This window comes from Lytechinus variegatus, chromosome 4 (assembly GCF_018143015.1).
Source record: "Lytechinus variegatus isolate NC3 chromosome 4, Lvar_3.0, whole genome shotgun sequence".
Classification (NCBI taxonomy): Eukaryota; Metazoa; Echinodermata; class Echinoidea; order Temnopleuroida; family Toxopneustidae; genus Lytechinus; species Lytechinus variegatus.
In genome coordinates, this window is record NC_054743.1 from 52,312,313 (window position 1) to 52,329,984 (window position 17,672).

Consider the following 17,672-nt stretch of genomic DNA (forward strand, 5'->3'; position numbering starts at 1 on the left):
TCTCTGAAATAATAAAAGCTCCGCTTTGCGGTCACACTTAGAAGTGAGTATTAGGACTACCCCTTCTAACAAACAAAAATCAATTTCTAGAGGCCGATAGGGGAAAATGTGGCTGAAAAAAAATCCCCCCCCCCTTATTGGCGAAGGCTGGATCCGCCCCTGAACATGACGTGACCTTTCTAGTTCCACACAATGATTTTTTATTCAGGCGTATACGTAAAACAATTTCTAAAAACATTGGAATCATTAATAAACTCAAACATTTTCTCCTTTCTCGAACATTTTACAACACCCTTATTTAATTAAAGGTCAAGTCCACCCCAGAATAATGTAGATAAAAATCGAACAAGCATATAAAGCTGAAAATTTCATCAAAATCGAATGTAAAATAAGAAAATTATTACATTTTTAAGTTTCGCTTGTTTTTCACAAAAACATGTATATGCACAAGTCAGTGACGTGTAAATGAGACAGTCGATGACGTTCCTCACTCATAGTATTTATTTTGGGTTTTTTTTATTGTTTGGATTATACAACATTTCAATTTTTACAGTTTTGACAATAAGGATTAACTTAACTGAGCCATAAAATCTTAAAACAATGGTTATCCCACATGTTCAGGAAGGAATTTTTACTGGACATGGGGAGAATAGTTCATACCTAAAAGAATGCTACAATTCCACGTGTTCAGGGAGGAACTAATCTTTGTTTCACTTGACAATTTGAACTTGACAATTGTGTTCGATCATAGAGATATATACTAACAACTAATAATATATTAATAACTAATAATTAGTAAATATATATTTATGGATATGATGACTGACGTACACAAATAGACAGATCCTGCCCCCCCCCCCCCTCCCTATTGGCGGGGCAAAAGAAAAAAGGGGGAAAGAAAAAAAAGAAGGGAAAAGAGGGGAGAAAAGGAAAAGAAAACTAAGAGGAGGGAGACGAGTGAATATAATAAGATGAAGGAAGACTTGAAAATAAAAATAAAAATCATGTCACTATATAAGATTTTCGCTCGCGCTTCGCGCTCGAATTGCCTGTTCGAATGATCCATTTCTTGTTCAATAGCCTGATGTATAGCTTAAAAAATCAAGTTTTGAAGTCAATAATAGAAAACATATTTCGACACAGACATCGATCTTTCATCGTTTTGTTTGATTTGCATTTTTTTTAAAGTGGTTTGTAACGGTCCGTTTTATTGTCTGAATATCAACATTTACAGCTCACGCTGCGCGCTCGCATTACTTGATTTGTCAATCCCTTTTCAGGTCTGATTGTCAAAACGTATCATCCAGCAACTATACGCCCCGGCTAATACGCTGCGCGCTATAGCATTTGAATTGACATGATTGAGTATGTATACAGTCTATATTAATTCTATAACAAACTTCTTCAAATTCCCTAATGACAGTTTATCAAGAATTTCGGCTTGTAATTTGCGCTTGCGTCAATTATATATTATTATATTAAATAGTAACCCATGCATCCTATTCATAACTAAGTGCTTAAAATGTCCAGTTTTCAGGCCTTGATATCAATAAATGTCGTGCTCTTATAGGCTTATTAGATTAATAAATAAGATATCATTAAAGTTTCCTTTTTTTTCAGAATGGAATATCGGCAAGTTTCATTTCGCGCTAAGGAAGAGAAATAGGAAGATAGTCATCATTTTCATATGATGACGAATGATCTAAAAATGTCCCGGCCCTAGGTCAAAATAATTGATTGCATTGTTTATTATTAAAGTGCGATCCCTATCGGCCTATCCACAATGAACGAGCCAGTTACATCCAAATGAGAGAGACGATGACGTCACTCACTATTTATTTTGTTTTTATTGTTTGAATTATAAAATATTTCATTTTTACGAATTTGACGATTAGGACCTCCTTGCCTGAAGCACAAAATATTAAAATAATGGAATTCCAAGTGTTCAGGGAGGAATGAAACTTCATTTCACATGACAATGACGAGAAAATAAAAATATTTCATATTTCATAAAGTACAAAAGAAATAGTGAGTGATGTCATCAGTTCCTCATTTGCATACCGACCGAGATGTGCATATAAATGTTTTGTTGAAAATAAGCAGAACTTTGAAATGTCATAACTTTCTTATTTTACATCCGATTTTGATGACATTTTCAGCATTGTGCTTAATAAAATTGTCTGATTTTCCTCTTTTTATTCAAATCAAATTTTTGTTTGGGTGGACTTGTCCTTTAACAATAATATATTTACTAGCATTTGAATGCAGGATAGAAGAGCACTGTCGTTTGACGCCTAGCTCAAACCCTGGACTTTCAAACAATTAATCAGCTCAGGCGCATTTCTTCGACCAATGGGCCACCTCGAAGGTATTGATTTTGATTATCTATTTATGATTTATGAAGTGAGAACAGAACGGATGGGGGAAAGTCTACTTTGATCGATACTCTATATCGATATCAATCTATGTACCCACAATCCTTTATTTGGCCTTTCTTCCGCTAAAGCCAAGATGAAGTAAGAATGGAAGTTATCATTGAATGAAATCCCACTTAATCTATTAAATTAAAAAACCAAACATGTTTTTTTAGTTGTTTTGTAAAAATTGAGTATGTGTTCATTCAGAGTAATATGTTTATTTTTTATTTCAGGGTCGAGCTGTGTAATTTCAGTGGGCTGAAAATCCACCCTGGCCATGGCCGTCGGTATGCCAGAATCGACGGAAAGGTATGTGTAACGTAGAGCTACGTGAAATTCAAGGATTTGCAACTGAATAATGAGTGTTAATGTAATCCAAAACGTGAAAAGGGTCACTTCTATCACATGTATGTGCTTTGATGATGTAGAAATTCAAAGCAACATTGAGCAAGGAATTGAAGTACCGGTAGATGTAAATTAAATGGGTTCGGTCAGATTCTGTTGCTGTTCTGACACTGACATTGGCTGGTGCACTATCGCACTAGGCCATGCCTACCGACGAACTGCGGCAGCGCAGATTTACATGCAGCGTGCCGTACCATCGACGTCGTAGTACGGTACGGTGCTACTGCTAGCCTGTTCACGTTCACTGGCGCTGAGCAGGGGCCGCGGCTAGCGGCAGACGTACGGTACTACTAGTATGAGACGTGCATGATATTCGTTGGGTACTGCACTGGGTGCGAAAGCGCACATGCATCAATCCACTTGCACTGCAGTCTATTGCCATTGCATTGTTCTGTCATCAGTCAAGGGTTCATCGGCTCAGGCGAAGTTCGTGCAGGCTACACTCCACCTAGGGCTAGACTCTACGTCTACCCGAACTTAGCGTCGGGACTAGACCAAAAGCTTCGGTCTCTGTTGTTATGTTGGTTGTTCAGCTGAACTCCGTTGGCTTCATCACCAAATACAGAGACCGAAGTTCTAGCGCGATCTGTATAGTGAGTGATTGTATTACCGACCGGCCTTCTATTACCGAACACGCGCATCAGATGCGTCAGAAAATAATCAAATACGCTCAAATCAATAGCTCTATGCTCAAACCTTTGCAACTTCCTTCCAAAGGGAACTTAAATAGAAAAATTATGAAAAATTATCAAAAACACAATTTCGAAGTCTTTATATACTCAAAACAATAAAAAATGGTCAAAATAGCTCATCAGTGACTTTGTTGTTTTCCCAACTTTTCCCATAGAAAACACACGTTCGGTAATACGATACCTTTTCAAGTGACCAAAATATTTCACTTTCGAAGAGGGGTCCGATTGGAAGCTTATGTCGTAAAAAGGAAAAACAATTTCGGCAAAATTTCTGCATATTTATATTTTGTAGGTATTTGTGTATTTATGGTGAAAGTTTGGTGAATTTTATTGGAATAATGTGTTTGATATGATCAAATTCATGAAAAGTGTTCGGTAATACGATCCACTACCATACCAGTAGAGGCGCTGGTCCAAAAATTGGGATTGTCCCAGAAAACAAGGATATCCTCATAAACGAAGACAAATCATGTCTTGATAAATTGAGACTGTCCTTGTTTATGGGGACGTTTTTTTTTCACTTCCCCCTATGGGACAAAGACAGCAATTACGGAAATTGAGAGTGCTAAAAATAGATTCAGTGACCTCAATTCCCCCCTGTTCATCGTCTATTTTTCATGACTTACGGTCTTCCAATAATCTGGTTATGAAACCTGATATGTTTACATTGACTAGCACACTTGATTGGTGTCGGCACTTGACAGGTGAATGAACTTTCCTAGATTTCTTGTGTGAAGAAATCCTTATGAACTGAGACAGTCCCTGTAAACTGGGACGATCCCAATTTTCTGACCAGCGCCTCTACTGTGTACAGGGGAATCAATGGCCATATGTTTATGTACTTAAGATCGGACAAAACGGGGAAGTGAATTTGCGTGACAGCCGAGGTAAGTCACTGTTTTTGTTCCTTTTAACTTGATTTTCTCCGTTTTGGTGCAATTAATGCCAAGAGGGAATATTAATTTGCATGTTGGTCACAATAATTGTCAATTTTTTTATTCATTAAAGACAAAAATTGAAGAGCCCCGACGGGGAGATTTTGCATTGCAAGTCCCCTAATGGTGCGTGCATGATAGCAAGCCGTCTGTGTACGAGGAAAAATTGAAAAAAAAAATGTTAAAAAACTCGTCGAAACAGACGGTTGCCAGCTGTCTACGTCGGGACATGCGGGACAGTGAACTCGATCGGATATTCTGAGTGACCATGGCATGGTGACAAAGGTGGGATGGAAATGTTATTTATTGTAAAAAATATAGAAAAAAATATACATACGGAGAAAGAAATACAGCTTTAACAATTTCTTAGTCTTACTCTTCACCTTTCACGTCGTGTCGTGTCCATCCTTCGGTTATCCTCAAAATTAGTGATTTTGGGCCAGTATCAATTTCCTCACACTATTATTCTTGGCCGATTTCAAAACATCGGTCGCAGGTCTAATATTTATGCTGTTTGACTTGCGACCGATCGCATGCAATGTTTTGAAATCGGCCGTGAAGCTGAAGAGGAGCCTGCACGAACTCCGTGTGTGTGTGTATTTGAGTTTTGTCAGACATGTATCAATCAGATATGATTATTTACGTCTGGGACCGACCTTTAACGTCACCATCCGAAAGACGTGACCAGGGCTCGAACCTCTGCATCAATTTGTAACTTCCCCACAGCTTGGATTACAGGCGCACGCCACAACGCCCACTCCGCCTGAGGTACGAGTAGGCTTCATTACATTAGAAAATCAAGCCATTTATGATTTAATACCTTGGGCGAAGTTCGTGCAGGCTCCACTCCACTTCACTACACTCCACCTACCTGAACGTCGCGTCGGGACGGTGAACTCGATCGGATATTCCGAGTGACAAAGGTGGGATGGAAATGTTATTTATTGTAAAAAAATATAGAAAAAAAATATAATGAGAAAGAAATAAAGCTTAATTTCTTACTCTTCACCCGTATTTCACTCTGTGTCCATCCTCCGGTTATCCTTAAAATTAGTGATTTTGGGCCAGTATCAATTTCCTCACATGTATTATTCATGGCCGATTTCAAAACATTGCATGCAATTGGTTGCAGGCCAAACAGCATAAATATTCATATTGTATTGGATGGCTCAGAAAATATCAGAGTTAGGGAAAATATTCCGCTGATTCTTGGAACATTTTTTATTTCATTTTTTTATATTACAGAACACAAAATTAATTTTATTGATGACTATCATGACTTTAATAAAAAGAAATTGTAATTGACAAAAGTAATAGGTAATTGTAATAAAAAAAAACAATGTAATTCATTGAAAAGTAATTATAATTGAACATTTCTTCAATTACGTTATTGGAATGGTAATTGTAATTCGGAGGTCACATGGTAAGCTCAAAGGTCATTTTCAGGTCAACGTTAAAGTTTACATGCAAGACTTTCTTATGACACCTGACTCCGCAACCGTAAGTCACTTTCAACCAAACTTGGATGGTAGATGGACTTGGGGGACCTGCATGTTATGCTGCAGTCGTAGGTCATTTTCAGGTCAGTGTTAAATTTTACATGCAAGACTCTTCTGACACCTAACCTCGCAACCGTAAGTCACTTTTCAACTGAACTTGGATGGTAGATGGACTTTGGGGACCTGCATGTTATGCTGTAGTCGGAGGTCACATGGTAAGGTCAAAGGTCATTTTCAGGTCAACATTAAAGTTTACATCCAAGACTCTCTTATGACACCTAATTCTGCAACCGTAAGTCACGCTTCAAACAAAACAATATTAGAAGCAATATTAGAAGGTGGAGCGAAGATGCCTATCATTTTTGATGGAGGGATGTTAGGGTTAGGTTTACAAAATATATCCAGATTACTCTATAATTTCATTCCCCAACAGGTGATTTTGGACAATACTCTAGGTTCTGCAGAGTCACACTTATTGTCATCAAATTTGGTACCCATAGGCAAAATGTGGGCAGCTTCCTTGTCTTCATAATGATTGTATTTATTTGTCAAATTTCTGTGTGTCTATATATCACAATGACGCGATGGGTTTGGGGGATACATGCGCTCAGCTGCGCGACCCACCGAGCATCTCTAGTTGAAGAAAGTAATTGAGCCCAACCTCAACATTATTCTTTACAAATATGAGGTTATGGGAAGTAATGTGGTCGAATCGAATAGTTGTGATTCTGCCCCTAAAGTGAGGATCTGTGACCAGTTCGAATCTCGCCTGATTTTTTTTTTCTCATGTTCCATGTCTATTACCCTTACTTTTTCACAGGACTTTTTCATTTCCCGTCTTTCAAGAGTATGTTCTTTCCATAATAAAATTTCAGTTTTCATTATGATGATCAAGTTTATCTGCATGAACATGGTGATGATGATCGAAAATTAGATCGTTGTCATGACAATCACAGATCACCTAATTCGTCCCCATGATGATTTAAAATCGTCTAATTGTTTCTAAATTTGTTGTATGCACGATTCCTATGACTGTTTGATAAAATATGGACACCAATAAAGGGAAAAAAACATACTTTTAGATATTTATTGCTGATAACACTTTTTGGAAATCATTTTAAGTGACAACAATTTTTTTTTAAATAGGAAAATTCTATGTGCCTTGAACAAAACTAGTAGTGTGAGCCTTTGTTCGTTTGTCAACAAACGGTCCACCAGTCTATACAATGAATAGACTGGATTTCTGTCCATACCCATTCACCGACCATTATTTGCCTTATATTTAGGACTCGTTGTGCCCAAAATCTCATAAATATTTGAAAGAAATATTTATGAGCATTGAACATTCAATGTGGCCTTAGGTATTTGCCCCATCGAAATAGGGCAAATAAGGCCCCTTCAAAAAAAAAAAAATTTGTGTTGCTACATGTACATTTCAAATAATAATAGTTTAGTTGGTTTCATACAAACGCCAAACATTTACAAGAAGCAATCACAGGAGCAATATTTAATTATTTTCACAAAGGCCCCCATGTCGGGATTTATTTATTAGTCCTATCCAATATTATGTCTGAAAAAAAATGATTGTTGGATTGCATTTTCAACTGTCACAATTATCAAAACACCAGAATCGTGTGCAAACATGGGGCACCATTATTTTATCAATCTTAAATAAATATGACAGGCCACTATTTTTTGTGAGAAATTGATATATTTTATTCAAATTTTGAGACTTTCCACACCCTTGCTCTTTAGAATATAAAGAGCATCATTAGCTGACAATTTTGTTGAAATTGTAAAGAAATTCATGGTGTTTCTTAGGTTTAATTTATTAAATGCACAGACATGGGACCCCTTCATAGTACTTAAAAACTGCCTGTGCCCAAAAAATGAATAAGCATTGACCACTAAATCAAGAGAAAATAAGCAAAATTGTTCAACCATTATACCTTGGTCACATTTGCTCTACGGCGAGTCGAAAACAGCCGTTTTATTCAAACAAAAAATGTGAAAACGGCTGTTTTCGACTCGACATACGGCCGCCGTAGAACAAATGTGACCATGGTATTACCTACATGTACATGTACCTTATTTCACCACATGGGGGTAATACTGCAGTGGAAGAGATCATTTAAAATAAAATGTCATTTATGTAAAGCTTATTTTTCTCATTGTAGCTCACACTCTCGGTCTTGATGAGAAGTTGGCAATGAAAATTGATGCATACATTATATATGGTGTTTGCCCACTAATACATTTGGGCTGGATAGATTATTGAAGTTAAACAATCCACCTCAAAATGTGGGTTCAATTCATTGAAAATTTACATTGATTAATATAATTCTCTTGCCCCTGTTTGTTTACCGAATGTTACCTTCTGCAATGGAAGACTTTCAAAAGAGCTTTTAACTCATCAATTACTCTCAATTTTCTTCAGGTCTTCAATTTTATCAATGGCAAGTGCAAGGCCTCCTTCATGATGAAGCGCAACCCACGTCGGGTGAACTGGACAGTGCTCTACCGTCGTAAGAACAAGAAGGGTTCCCAGGAAGAGATCACCAAGAAGAGGACACGTAGAACCACCAAGTATCAACGTGCCATTGGTAGCGCCTCTCTTGCTGACATCATGGCCAAGAGGAACCAGAAACCAGAGGCTAGGAAAGCCCAGCGTGAGCAAGCCATCAAGTAAGTACACACCTCCTGCATTATTATTATGCTTGGCCATATGCTATAAATGTAGATGTTAAGGAAGGAAGGGGTAGAAAATGGGGGGAGGTACAAGTATATACTTGACAAGGATATAAAGCAAACAAATACTGCAATATGTAGCTTTGTCCAAATCAGTGTGGGTCAAAAACACTAATGTAAAAAAGAATTGGTCCTTTGATTTATTCCACTGCTACATGTATGTTGAATTTGCAAATTGGATTTGTAGAAGAATCAGGTTTTTGAGCAATTGGGGTCTGACATACACTTGCAAAATGAAGCGTAAATTCTGAACAGTGTACCCTGCAATTTTAAATTTGGTTTCAGAGTTGAACAAGTCTTATAAAAGAAAGTCGTGATGGCAACACTGTGCAAGCTTTTAAATCTATTTCAACAATTTTTTGGGGGCAATGAATTAGCACCAGAATTTATCTACTTTTTATTTCTCTCCATTTAAGTTTTGAGAGAGAATAGTGATATCAGCCTGTCAGTGATGAAATCATCTCACTGTTTCGAGTAAAAAACAATGAGAAAACTCTCTTTTACATGCACTACCATCTGAGATGGGCTGAATTTCACTCTTTCAATTAATTATACTCATGAATGAGATTCAGAAAATAGACCAGAACATTATTTCAACTCTCAATAGACCTTTTACATATGACATAGCTGCCGAGTAGTACTGATTTTCAGTATTTAGTACTGAAAAATGAGAAGAATACTGATGGTTTCATACAAAATACTGATTTCTAAAGTTCAGTTTTATGTCTTGTCCTATGGCATATCTTTGAAAATACTGATTTCCTCACCAAAATACTGATTTTCGGCTTTTAAAATACTGAAATGTACTTGTTCGGGTTGGCTGCTCTGATATGACATATTCTCATAGCGCCCTCCCTCAGAGGATATAGGAATACGCATATACAGATTTGTCAGAGGTGCGCCAGCTGCAGATAACCAACGCATGCAAGGTTCTGGCTTCATCCTCTAAGATGGTGGCATGATTGTGTCAATGTATACTGTAAGGTCGAAATCATTAGTGATCTCAAAATTCAAATTCTCGTAAATTCTTCCAAACCCCCTTTGGATTACAACTTAAAAGTCAATAACAAAATATTTATAGAGGACAGAAGATGTGATGCCATTGAGTAACATTATCTATGCATTTTTTTTTCTCAGGGCTGCCAAAGAAAAAACGAAGGCAAAGAAGGCCCTGAAGAAGGCTGCAGCTCCACCCAAGGTAAGAATTCATTGTTTTCAATAGCAGCTATTAAAAAGCTACTGAAATCTCATTGGATGAGATCAATTGAGAAAGTCCCCACAAGATATATAATGAGACAATACCCAGATGTTTGTATGGTAACCCTAAAGTACCCAGTTTTCCTCCCGATAGTTTTCAGGGATGAATACATGAAAAGCAAATCAAAATTCAATAATACAAAACTGCATATTCTGCTCAAAGCTTTTTTGCATTGTTTATCATGTGTTGACCAAGCATCATCTACATGGTAACTTGCATGTTTTGTACATTTCACCGTAGAAGGTGGAAAGGGATGTTAAGAACCATGGAGAACAAGGTATTGTCATGTTTGAAAACTAGGGTCTCTAGCTAACACTACATATAGTGAAAACAAAATTTTTAAGAAAAAACAATTTATGTAGATAGATTTGGGGAGGAAACCTTATGGCAGCAATATTTATGAGAAATATCTACGTCAAATTGTTGGTCACCTTGGTAGGGATCAGAATAAAAAAAATCACAATGTATATTAGGGTTGAGTAAACCCGTTCAAACATTTTTCTCAATCTTTTGACTGGGGGAGGACCTTCCCAGTAAGTTTGTGAAATTTTACATTTATGAAATGGCCATCTGTTTTCAGATTTCCTTGAAATTATTTTGATTTAGTTGGAAACCATCAAGAAAATGAAAAATATTCAATTTTTCTTTACTACTCTGAAAGATCCTTGTCAGTGATGTCACAGTCTTGTCAACCTACATGAGAGTCCTCATGTGGGACTACAATAATGGCATTATTGGAGCCCCCACATGTTTTATGACTTAATGATTTGTAACAAACATCTACAAAAAAAGATCTCTCAACTTAATTTCCTGTGTATTTTATTTTTTCATAAGTTTCTAATATGTACAGTTGTATTTGGGTGTTTGTATTTTGCATTTTTTTTTATTGCCTTTAATGAACTTTGGCTGGGACCATTTTGCACACATAAAAAAGCATAAAACAAATCTATCTAAACCATGAAAATATGAAAATCATGAATTTTTAATGTTTTGTACATGAAATTTTGGGGTTGATTTGCATGTATAATAGTCGCGCAGTGTCGTGGTGTGTGCAATTTTCACAAAAAATTGTCTCAAAAGATGCGCAAGACTTGAAAGTAAAAAATAAGAAAGTGATCAGTCACCTTTCAGCAGCGTTATCACAAAATTCATCACCCCCCCCCCCCATGACTACAAATCCAACACATAGGTGGTCATTTTATTAGAATTTGAAAATTTGATCTCATTTTGAGAATGTGACTTCAACAAGAGTCCAACTTTTAAACACTTATAGGCAAATATAAACAAAACAATGTAGTCTGTTGTGAATCAGAAGATTATGATGGTTTTAAGTTTTTCTTTTATCTTTTCATTCCACAGGCGAGAGCAGGCACAAAAGGCAAGGCACAACAGAAGGTAAAATCATCAGCACCACGTGTTGGCGGAAAGCGATGAGGACACTCTAGAGAGGGTGGCATTAAAAAAACTGTACAGATTGCAGGAATGAATAAATGTATTCATATGCAATGCAGCTAATACTTTGTTCCAATCATTTCTGTGGTGTGTACTTCGTTCCTGTGACGTTTGCCTGATTTGTATGTTTCATAATACATGCCCCATCAATAAGATGACTGACCTTGTGGCTCAACCAGCTTACTTTTCCCTATGTAGGCCTATAGCACCAGGGAAGAATAGGATAAATCAGCTGACATACAAGTGAAATCCTAGGAAAACTAGTATTTAAATGAGGTTTCCATCACAAAGTATTGATGAATGCATGGTGTTAAAGGACAAGGCCACCCCAACAAAAAGTTTTCAATGAAAACAGAAAATCTAACAAGCATAACACTGAAAATTTCATCAAAATCGGATGTAATATAAGAAAGTTATGTTTTTAAATTTTGCTAAAATCACAGAATTGTTATGTGCACATCCTGGGATGAATGCAAATGAGGGAATTGATGACATCAACTCACTATTTCTTTCGTCTTTTATTATGACATATTCTTATTTTCCCCTCATTGTCATGTGAAAGAATGTTTTGTTCCTCTCTGAACATGTGGAATTACCATTGTCTTAACGTTTAGTGGTTCAATCAAGTTGGCCCCATTGCCAAATTTGTAAAAATTGAAATATTGTATAATTCAAACAATAAAAAACAAAAGAAATAGTGAGGAACATCGACTCTCATTTGCATGTAATTGACTTGTTCATATAACTATTGTGTGAGAAAAAAAAACGGAACTTTGAAATGTCATAACTTTCTTATTGTACATCCTATTTTGATGAAATTTTCAGCATTATTCTAATTGGATTTTTCTCTTGATTTAAATCAACATTTTTCTGGGGTGGACTTGACCTTTAAACCCATGTAAAAAGTAGCAACCTTACAAAAAGACTGCATCTTGTGTGCATGTATTGTAAAAAGCACAAATCGGTTAACAAGCATCTGTTAATATTCAAGATTGTAGGTGTTTGTTTGACTGATGTAGGTAATGGGGATTACAGAGATGATGATTATAGTTAAAGTAAGGGCAATGGTGATAGTTGATGATGAACTGATGGTGATGGTGATGATGATAACGATGATGGTGATAACGATCATGATGATGGTTGTGATGATGGTGATGATGATGATGGTCGTGATGATGGTGATGATGATGAAGATGATAATGATAGTTGTGATGAAGATGATGATGATGGTTGTGATGGTGATGACAATGATGATGGTGATGATGATAGTTGTGATGATGGTGATAGTTGTGATGATGATGATGATGATAACGATGATGTAGATGATAGTTGTGATGATGGTGATGGCCAGACCGTAAGTGTGCATATGTGTAAGAGCATGGGGTCTACGACCGTCCACTTTGTAATGGGGGTGAAAAAATTGGCAAGGGGCAAAACGGAAGAAGTAAAAAAGGAAAGGGGTCAGAATGAGCGAAATTGACTTGCGTTGTCTGGTTTTTGTCGGCGACATAGGATTTGTTAATTTTTTTATTCATTGTAGGCCTGTTCTATATTACTTTGTTGCAATTATCAATTTTGTTTTTAGTTATGGTGCTGACGATTTTTTTTTCATATTTAAAAAATAAGACCCCTCCTGTCAGTTTTTTTTTTTTTTTCTCCTTGTACATGTAGCATTCCTTCAAAAACAATTTACCCCATTTATGTAGGGAATGCAACGGCTTTGCTTTGGCATTTTGGTTACATGTAAGACCTAAACTGCGTTTATGATTTTTACACCAAATCGTAATGGAAGTACCTACCCCTATATATTTGAACTACTGAAATCTCATAAATTAGTTCAGTGACACATATTTAACTTGGTTGGGTGGGTATCAAGTTGTGGCCCGATTGAAAAGAGCTAATTTTACTCACTTTCATAAACATTCATTAAAATTATGTTGAAATAAACGGGCTCATTATTATACATCATGTAGGGCATTAGTAAGAATTTACTCAGATGGTATCTTTTTAACATTTCTAACACACACGAGTCATCGCTGAGGGCGTTTGAACGGTTTCTAAAGTAACGAGTGTACGTACATGCCCGAGCTAAATGACACGTCATCCACATCTCCAAACCATGACCGGTCAGTCATTGGCAAGTTTTCTTATGGCTAAAATAAATGAATGTCAGCCCTCTCTCTCTTTCTCTCCCCCTCTCTCTCTTTCTCTCCCCCTCTCTCTCTTTCTCTCCCTCTCTATAGAATCCTTTCATGGATGATCATACATGCTCTGATCTGTTTTTCTCTCCCTCTCTCTCTTTCAACATATTCTGAATCTTTCATCCAATTTCCTGAGATGTATGATCGGAATGACTTTTTGACAGGCCGATTTATATTCCAGACCTAAATCAATTGAGATTTTATATTTGTTCACAAATACAGTACGATCAAAGTAATATTGCATTTTCAAAAGATCACGAAGAGTTTACTGTTCATGGGCTGTGGAAAGTGGGGGCGGGCCTCAGCCCCACTTTATCCAAAACTGTATACGAAAACATAAAAATGACCATCTGATTGTGAATTTTTGCATGGTCAGCCCCTTGCTTTGATCATGATAATGCATAAAAATAGAAGAAAGCGTAAACGGGTACTGATGTGAACAAAAACTATGCCAAAGATTAGTATTTTTTCTCATTTCCAACAAAATGGCAATAAAATTTTGGCTTGCCCAATTTAATAAACTTGCTGATTTGTCTAAAGCAGCAAATGTTCTTCCATTCTCAAGAATTTTTTTTCGGCAAATTATTACAATATGAAATTGTCATTAGTGTAATAATAATTCTTTTAAAAATGATAATGATTATAATAACTGTTATTTACCCAGGGTAGCCACTCTCAGCTGGAAGCTGTTCTGCCAGCGAGCCCTGTATAACATAATATGTTATTATTACCCTTCTCCATTCTCATACGTTGAGCGTCTGACAAGAAGGCAGAAGGTCCCACTTTTAACTCTGGTATATTTCGACCGGGGATCGAAACCAATGACCTCCCTTTCATGAGGCGGGCGCTCTACCACTAAAATTATTTTTTTATATTTCCAGAAAAAAGGCATAAGCCCCTATAAACAAATTTGAGCCCCCTTCAAAACCCTCACCTTTTTGCACCGCTACCCTCTTCTGCACATATACCTCCGATGTCATATATTTTTTTTCAGTATTGCAATTATCTACCGTGCGAGTCAGTGATTGACACTGATTTCATTGCGAACGAATCTTATTCAAACATGTTCGTTGACAAGATAATTGCAAAATAAATTATAAAGCACATTAAATCACCTTGACGGTAGCAGCAGCTGAAAGAAACGCAGCTATGTTTGTATAATTTGATTCTTTGGATTTCACCTCGATGCATTACCTGTCAGAATTGAAAAAGAAAGAAAAAATAGAACTCCACGATGACAATTTTATTACGGATGGAAAGAAAAAGCAAGTTGAGAGACTAATGAAAAAACAGACCTTAATATTCAAGTTGATTGTGGATTTTTGTAGACGACAAAGAGTATTGTGACAAAAGAAGATAGATTTATATGTCTATTTTTTTTAAATAGGATAGGGTCCCTCGCCCCTCCCTCCCACACTGTGTCAGCACCTCCAGCAGATGTACTATAGATTAGCCTTTAATCATTCACATGATCATGTATACATTAACAAATATAACAGATTGATATTGTAACGAAATAAAAGCTTTATTTAATGTTCAGCATGGTTTCGTAACAGTGGAGAGCGTGGAATAATTTTAATCCATATATATTATATTTGCATAGGGAAATTCAGTAATCGTTTGGAATCGATTATGTACGTATTTTCTTTATTTTACATTTAAAAACCATTGGCTGAGAAATAACGATGTTTACAACTGTATGATCATGTTAGATATTTATCTTTGATTGGTATTTACTGTTCTGGTATAAATAGTAGTGACAATCACCATTGCTGCAATTGAAAGACGTATTTTATAACCCTAACTGTTTTTAAAAGATCATTAAATTTTAATGTCCGACAATCTCCCTCAAGTATTGGAGCGTGATCGAATTCCATGCTCAATAAGGAGGTGCCGTGGCCGAGTGGTCTAAGGCGCCTGGCCATACATGGAAAGTCCGGAGTTCGATCTCCGGCCGCGGCACCTATGCCCGTGAGCAAGGCATTTAATCTACAATGCTCTTTTATCCTACTTTCAAATAAATGGAAATGCTACATGCATTATTGGTAACTAGGGGTGCACTTGTTTTAAAAAAATAAAATAAAAAATAATGAGTCATGCAATAAGCTTGGCAGTAAGAGGTTTTTGAACGAAATTCCTGTTCAATTTTTCATTGGAACCTGCTATGCTGCGACAGGATAACGTGAAATTTCAGTAAAGTCATAAAGACTGAATGTCTTGCTTCCTGCTTGTCGTATGGATCCGCAAGTATACATGGTCGGAAAAGCAGAAATACTGACTAGAGGAGTGAGAATACTTACTTTACTGAGATACGGAAAATACTGAATTAACCAAAATACTGAGATTACTGAGAATATTGAATAAGGAGATGAGTGACGATACTGAAAGTACTGAAATTACTGAGATAATGGAGTTTTGGAATGACGGAGATGCTGAAATTCATGAGATATAATCTAAACAGCCGAAACAAACCAGCTCGTCAGGAGAGAAAGTCGGTTCGGCTACAATATTATAACAAATACACATTAAATCAGACGGTTATTATACGAACTGATGATTGATTGGTTGATTGATTTTATTCGTCAAGAATATCACAGGTGATATGAGCTACAATGAATTTGAAGAATACATTCACAGGATAGTCCATGAAAGCCGAAAGGCTTATTTCCTATGGGGTCCTATGTATAAATGGTTATCCCATTAATGAAAATTAGATGAAGTGACGAGATCGTTTGGGTGTTAAACCAACTAAGTTAAGACACAATTAGACCAAATGATGAACCAAATCAGTATTAGACTAAAATTTAGTGTTAGGCCAAATAGTAATTGGAAGATGTAATGACTAGACCATCTAATTATTAGACCGAATGATGTTAGAACTGTTATCTTAGTCCAACAGGTTTTAGACCAAGCGACAATAAACCGACCCGGTCGATAGCTTATATGGAATGGCTGTTTCAAGGTTTCTTGGGTGTCCTTATTGACAACAAATTATCTTGGAATCCTCATATTGATAGTATATGTAAAACAATTTCCAGAAACATTGGAATTATTAATAAACTCAAATTTTTTCTCCCTTCTCGAACTGTGTTAACATTATACTACACCCTTATTCTACCATATATTAATTACGGAATAATTGCCTGGGGATGTGCAATACAAGCACAACTAAATAGAACACTACTTCTCCAGAAAAAAGCTCTAAGAATAATTTTTCAAACACACTTTAGATCACATACTGATATCTTATTTTTTGAAAATAACATTCTCAAAGTAAGTGACATATATCTCTTTGAACTTAGCCAATTTATTTTCAAATTAAGCAAGGAGGATCTCCCCACTATTTTCTCAAATATGTTCCATAAAAATGCATCAGTACACTGCTACCCAACACGGCAACGATATCACCTTCCTTTAACAAGAACTTTATTTGCAAAGAATTAATTTGTCTTCTCCGGGCCTGCCTACTGGAACTCTCTGCCTCAAGGTTTTAAAGAATCCCCTAATATACATATTTTTAAACGCAAACTGAAAAAAATGTTAATTTTGCAATACTCTGTGCAAGCAGGTCATGCTGAATAACTGTTTTTTTTTCTTTCTTTATATTCTCGGCGTTTATGTATATGTGTATTGTATGCTTTCATATTATATACATATACATGGTATATGTAGGTAGTGGGTAGTGGGTATACTTAGGTAGTGGGTATACTTAGGTAGTGGGTAGTGGGCTTCGCCCACTACTTCAGGGCGTGACGACCCTGCCTGACACGAGTCCCGGGCTCAGCTGGCTCCGGCTGACAGTACCCGGTATGGGCCCCTTATCCAGGGTTACGGATACCCCACTGCCTTTGGGGTCACCTAATTTGTTAGGAGAGGCTACGGTCTGGAGATTTCGCTGTTGCTGTTCTAGGACACTAGACCAATTCAGATGAACTCTAGATTTAAAGGGTGGGGCCAGGCTGCGCATCCTGTACTCCACCTTAAAACTTCAGTGCGCAGGCAGGAAGACTCAGCTTCAGCTTACTGCAACCAAGAAGTCCTGCAGCGATGAGAAAGGGGCGAATC

The 17,672-nt window shown here is 36.7% G+C and overlaps 1 protein-coding gene and 1 non-coding gene across 2 annotated transcripts; both read left to right on the forward strand.

Moving 5' to 3' along the window:
* The first annotated feature begins 2,428 nt into the window (after window positions 1-2,428).
* Window positions 2,429-11,464, forward strand: LOC121414299 (60S ribosomal protein L24-like). Its single transcript, XM_041607427.1, has 5 exons — window positions 2,429-2,516; window positions 2,651-2,726; window positions 8,386-8,633; window positions 9,834-9,894; window positions 11,314-11,464. The coding sequence occupies exons 1-5, from the start codon at window positions 2,512-2,514 to the stop codon at window positions 11,386-11,388; spliced, it is 465 nt and encodes a 154-aa protein (XP_041463361.1). The 5' UTR covers window positions 2,429-2,511; the 3' UTR covers window positions 11,389-11,464.
* Window positions 9,138-9,222, forward strand: LOC121414578. Its single transcript, XR_005969881.1, has one exon. It is a non-coding gene; the product is annotated as a small nucleolar RNA Z195/SNORD33/SNORD32 family (small nucleolar RNA).
* Window positions 11,465-17,672: the final 6,208 nt, after the last annotated feature.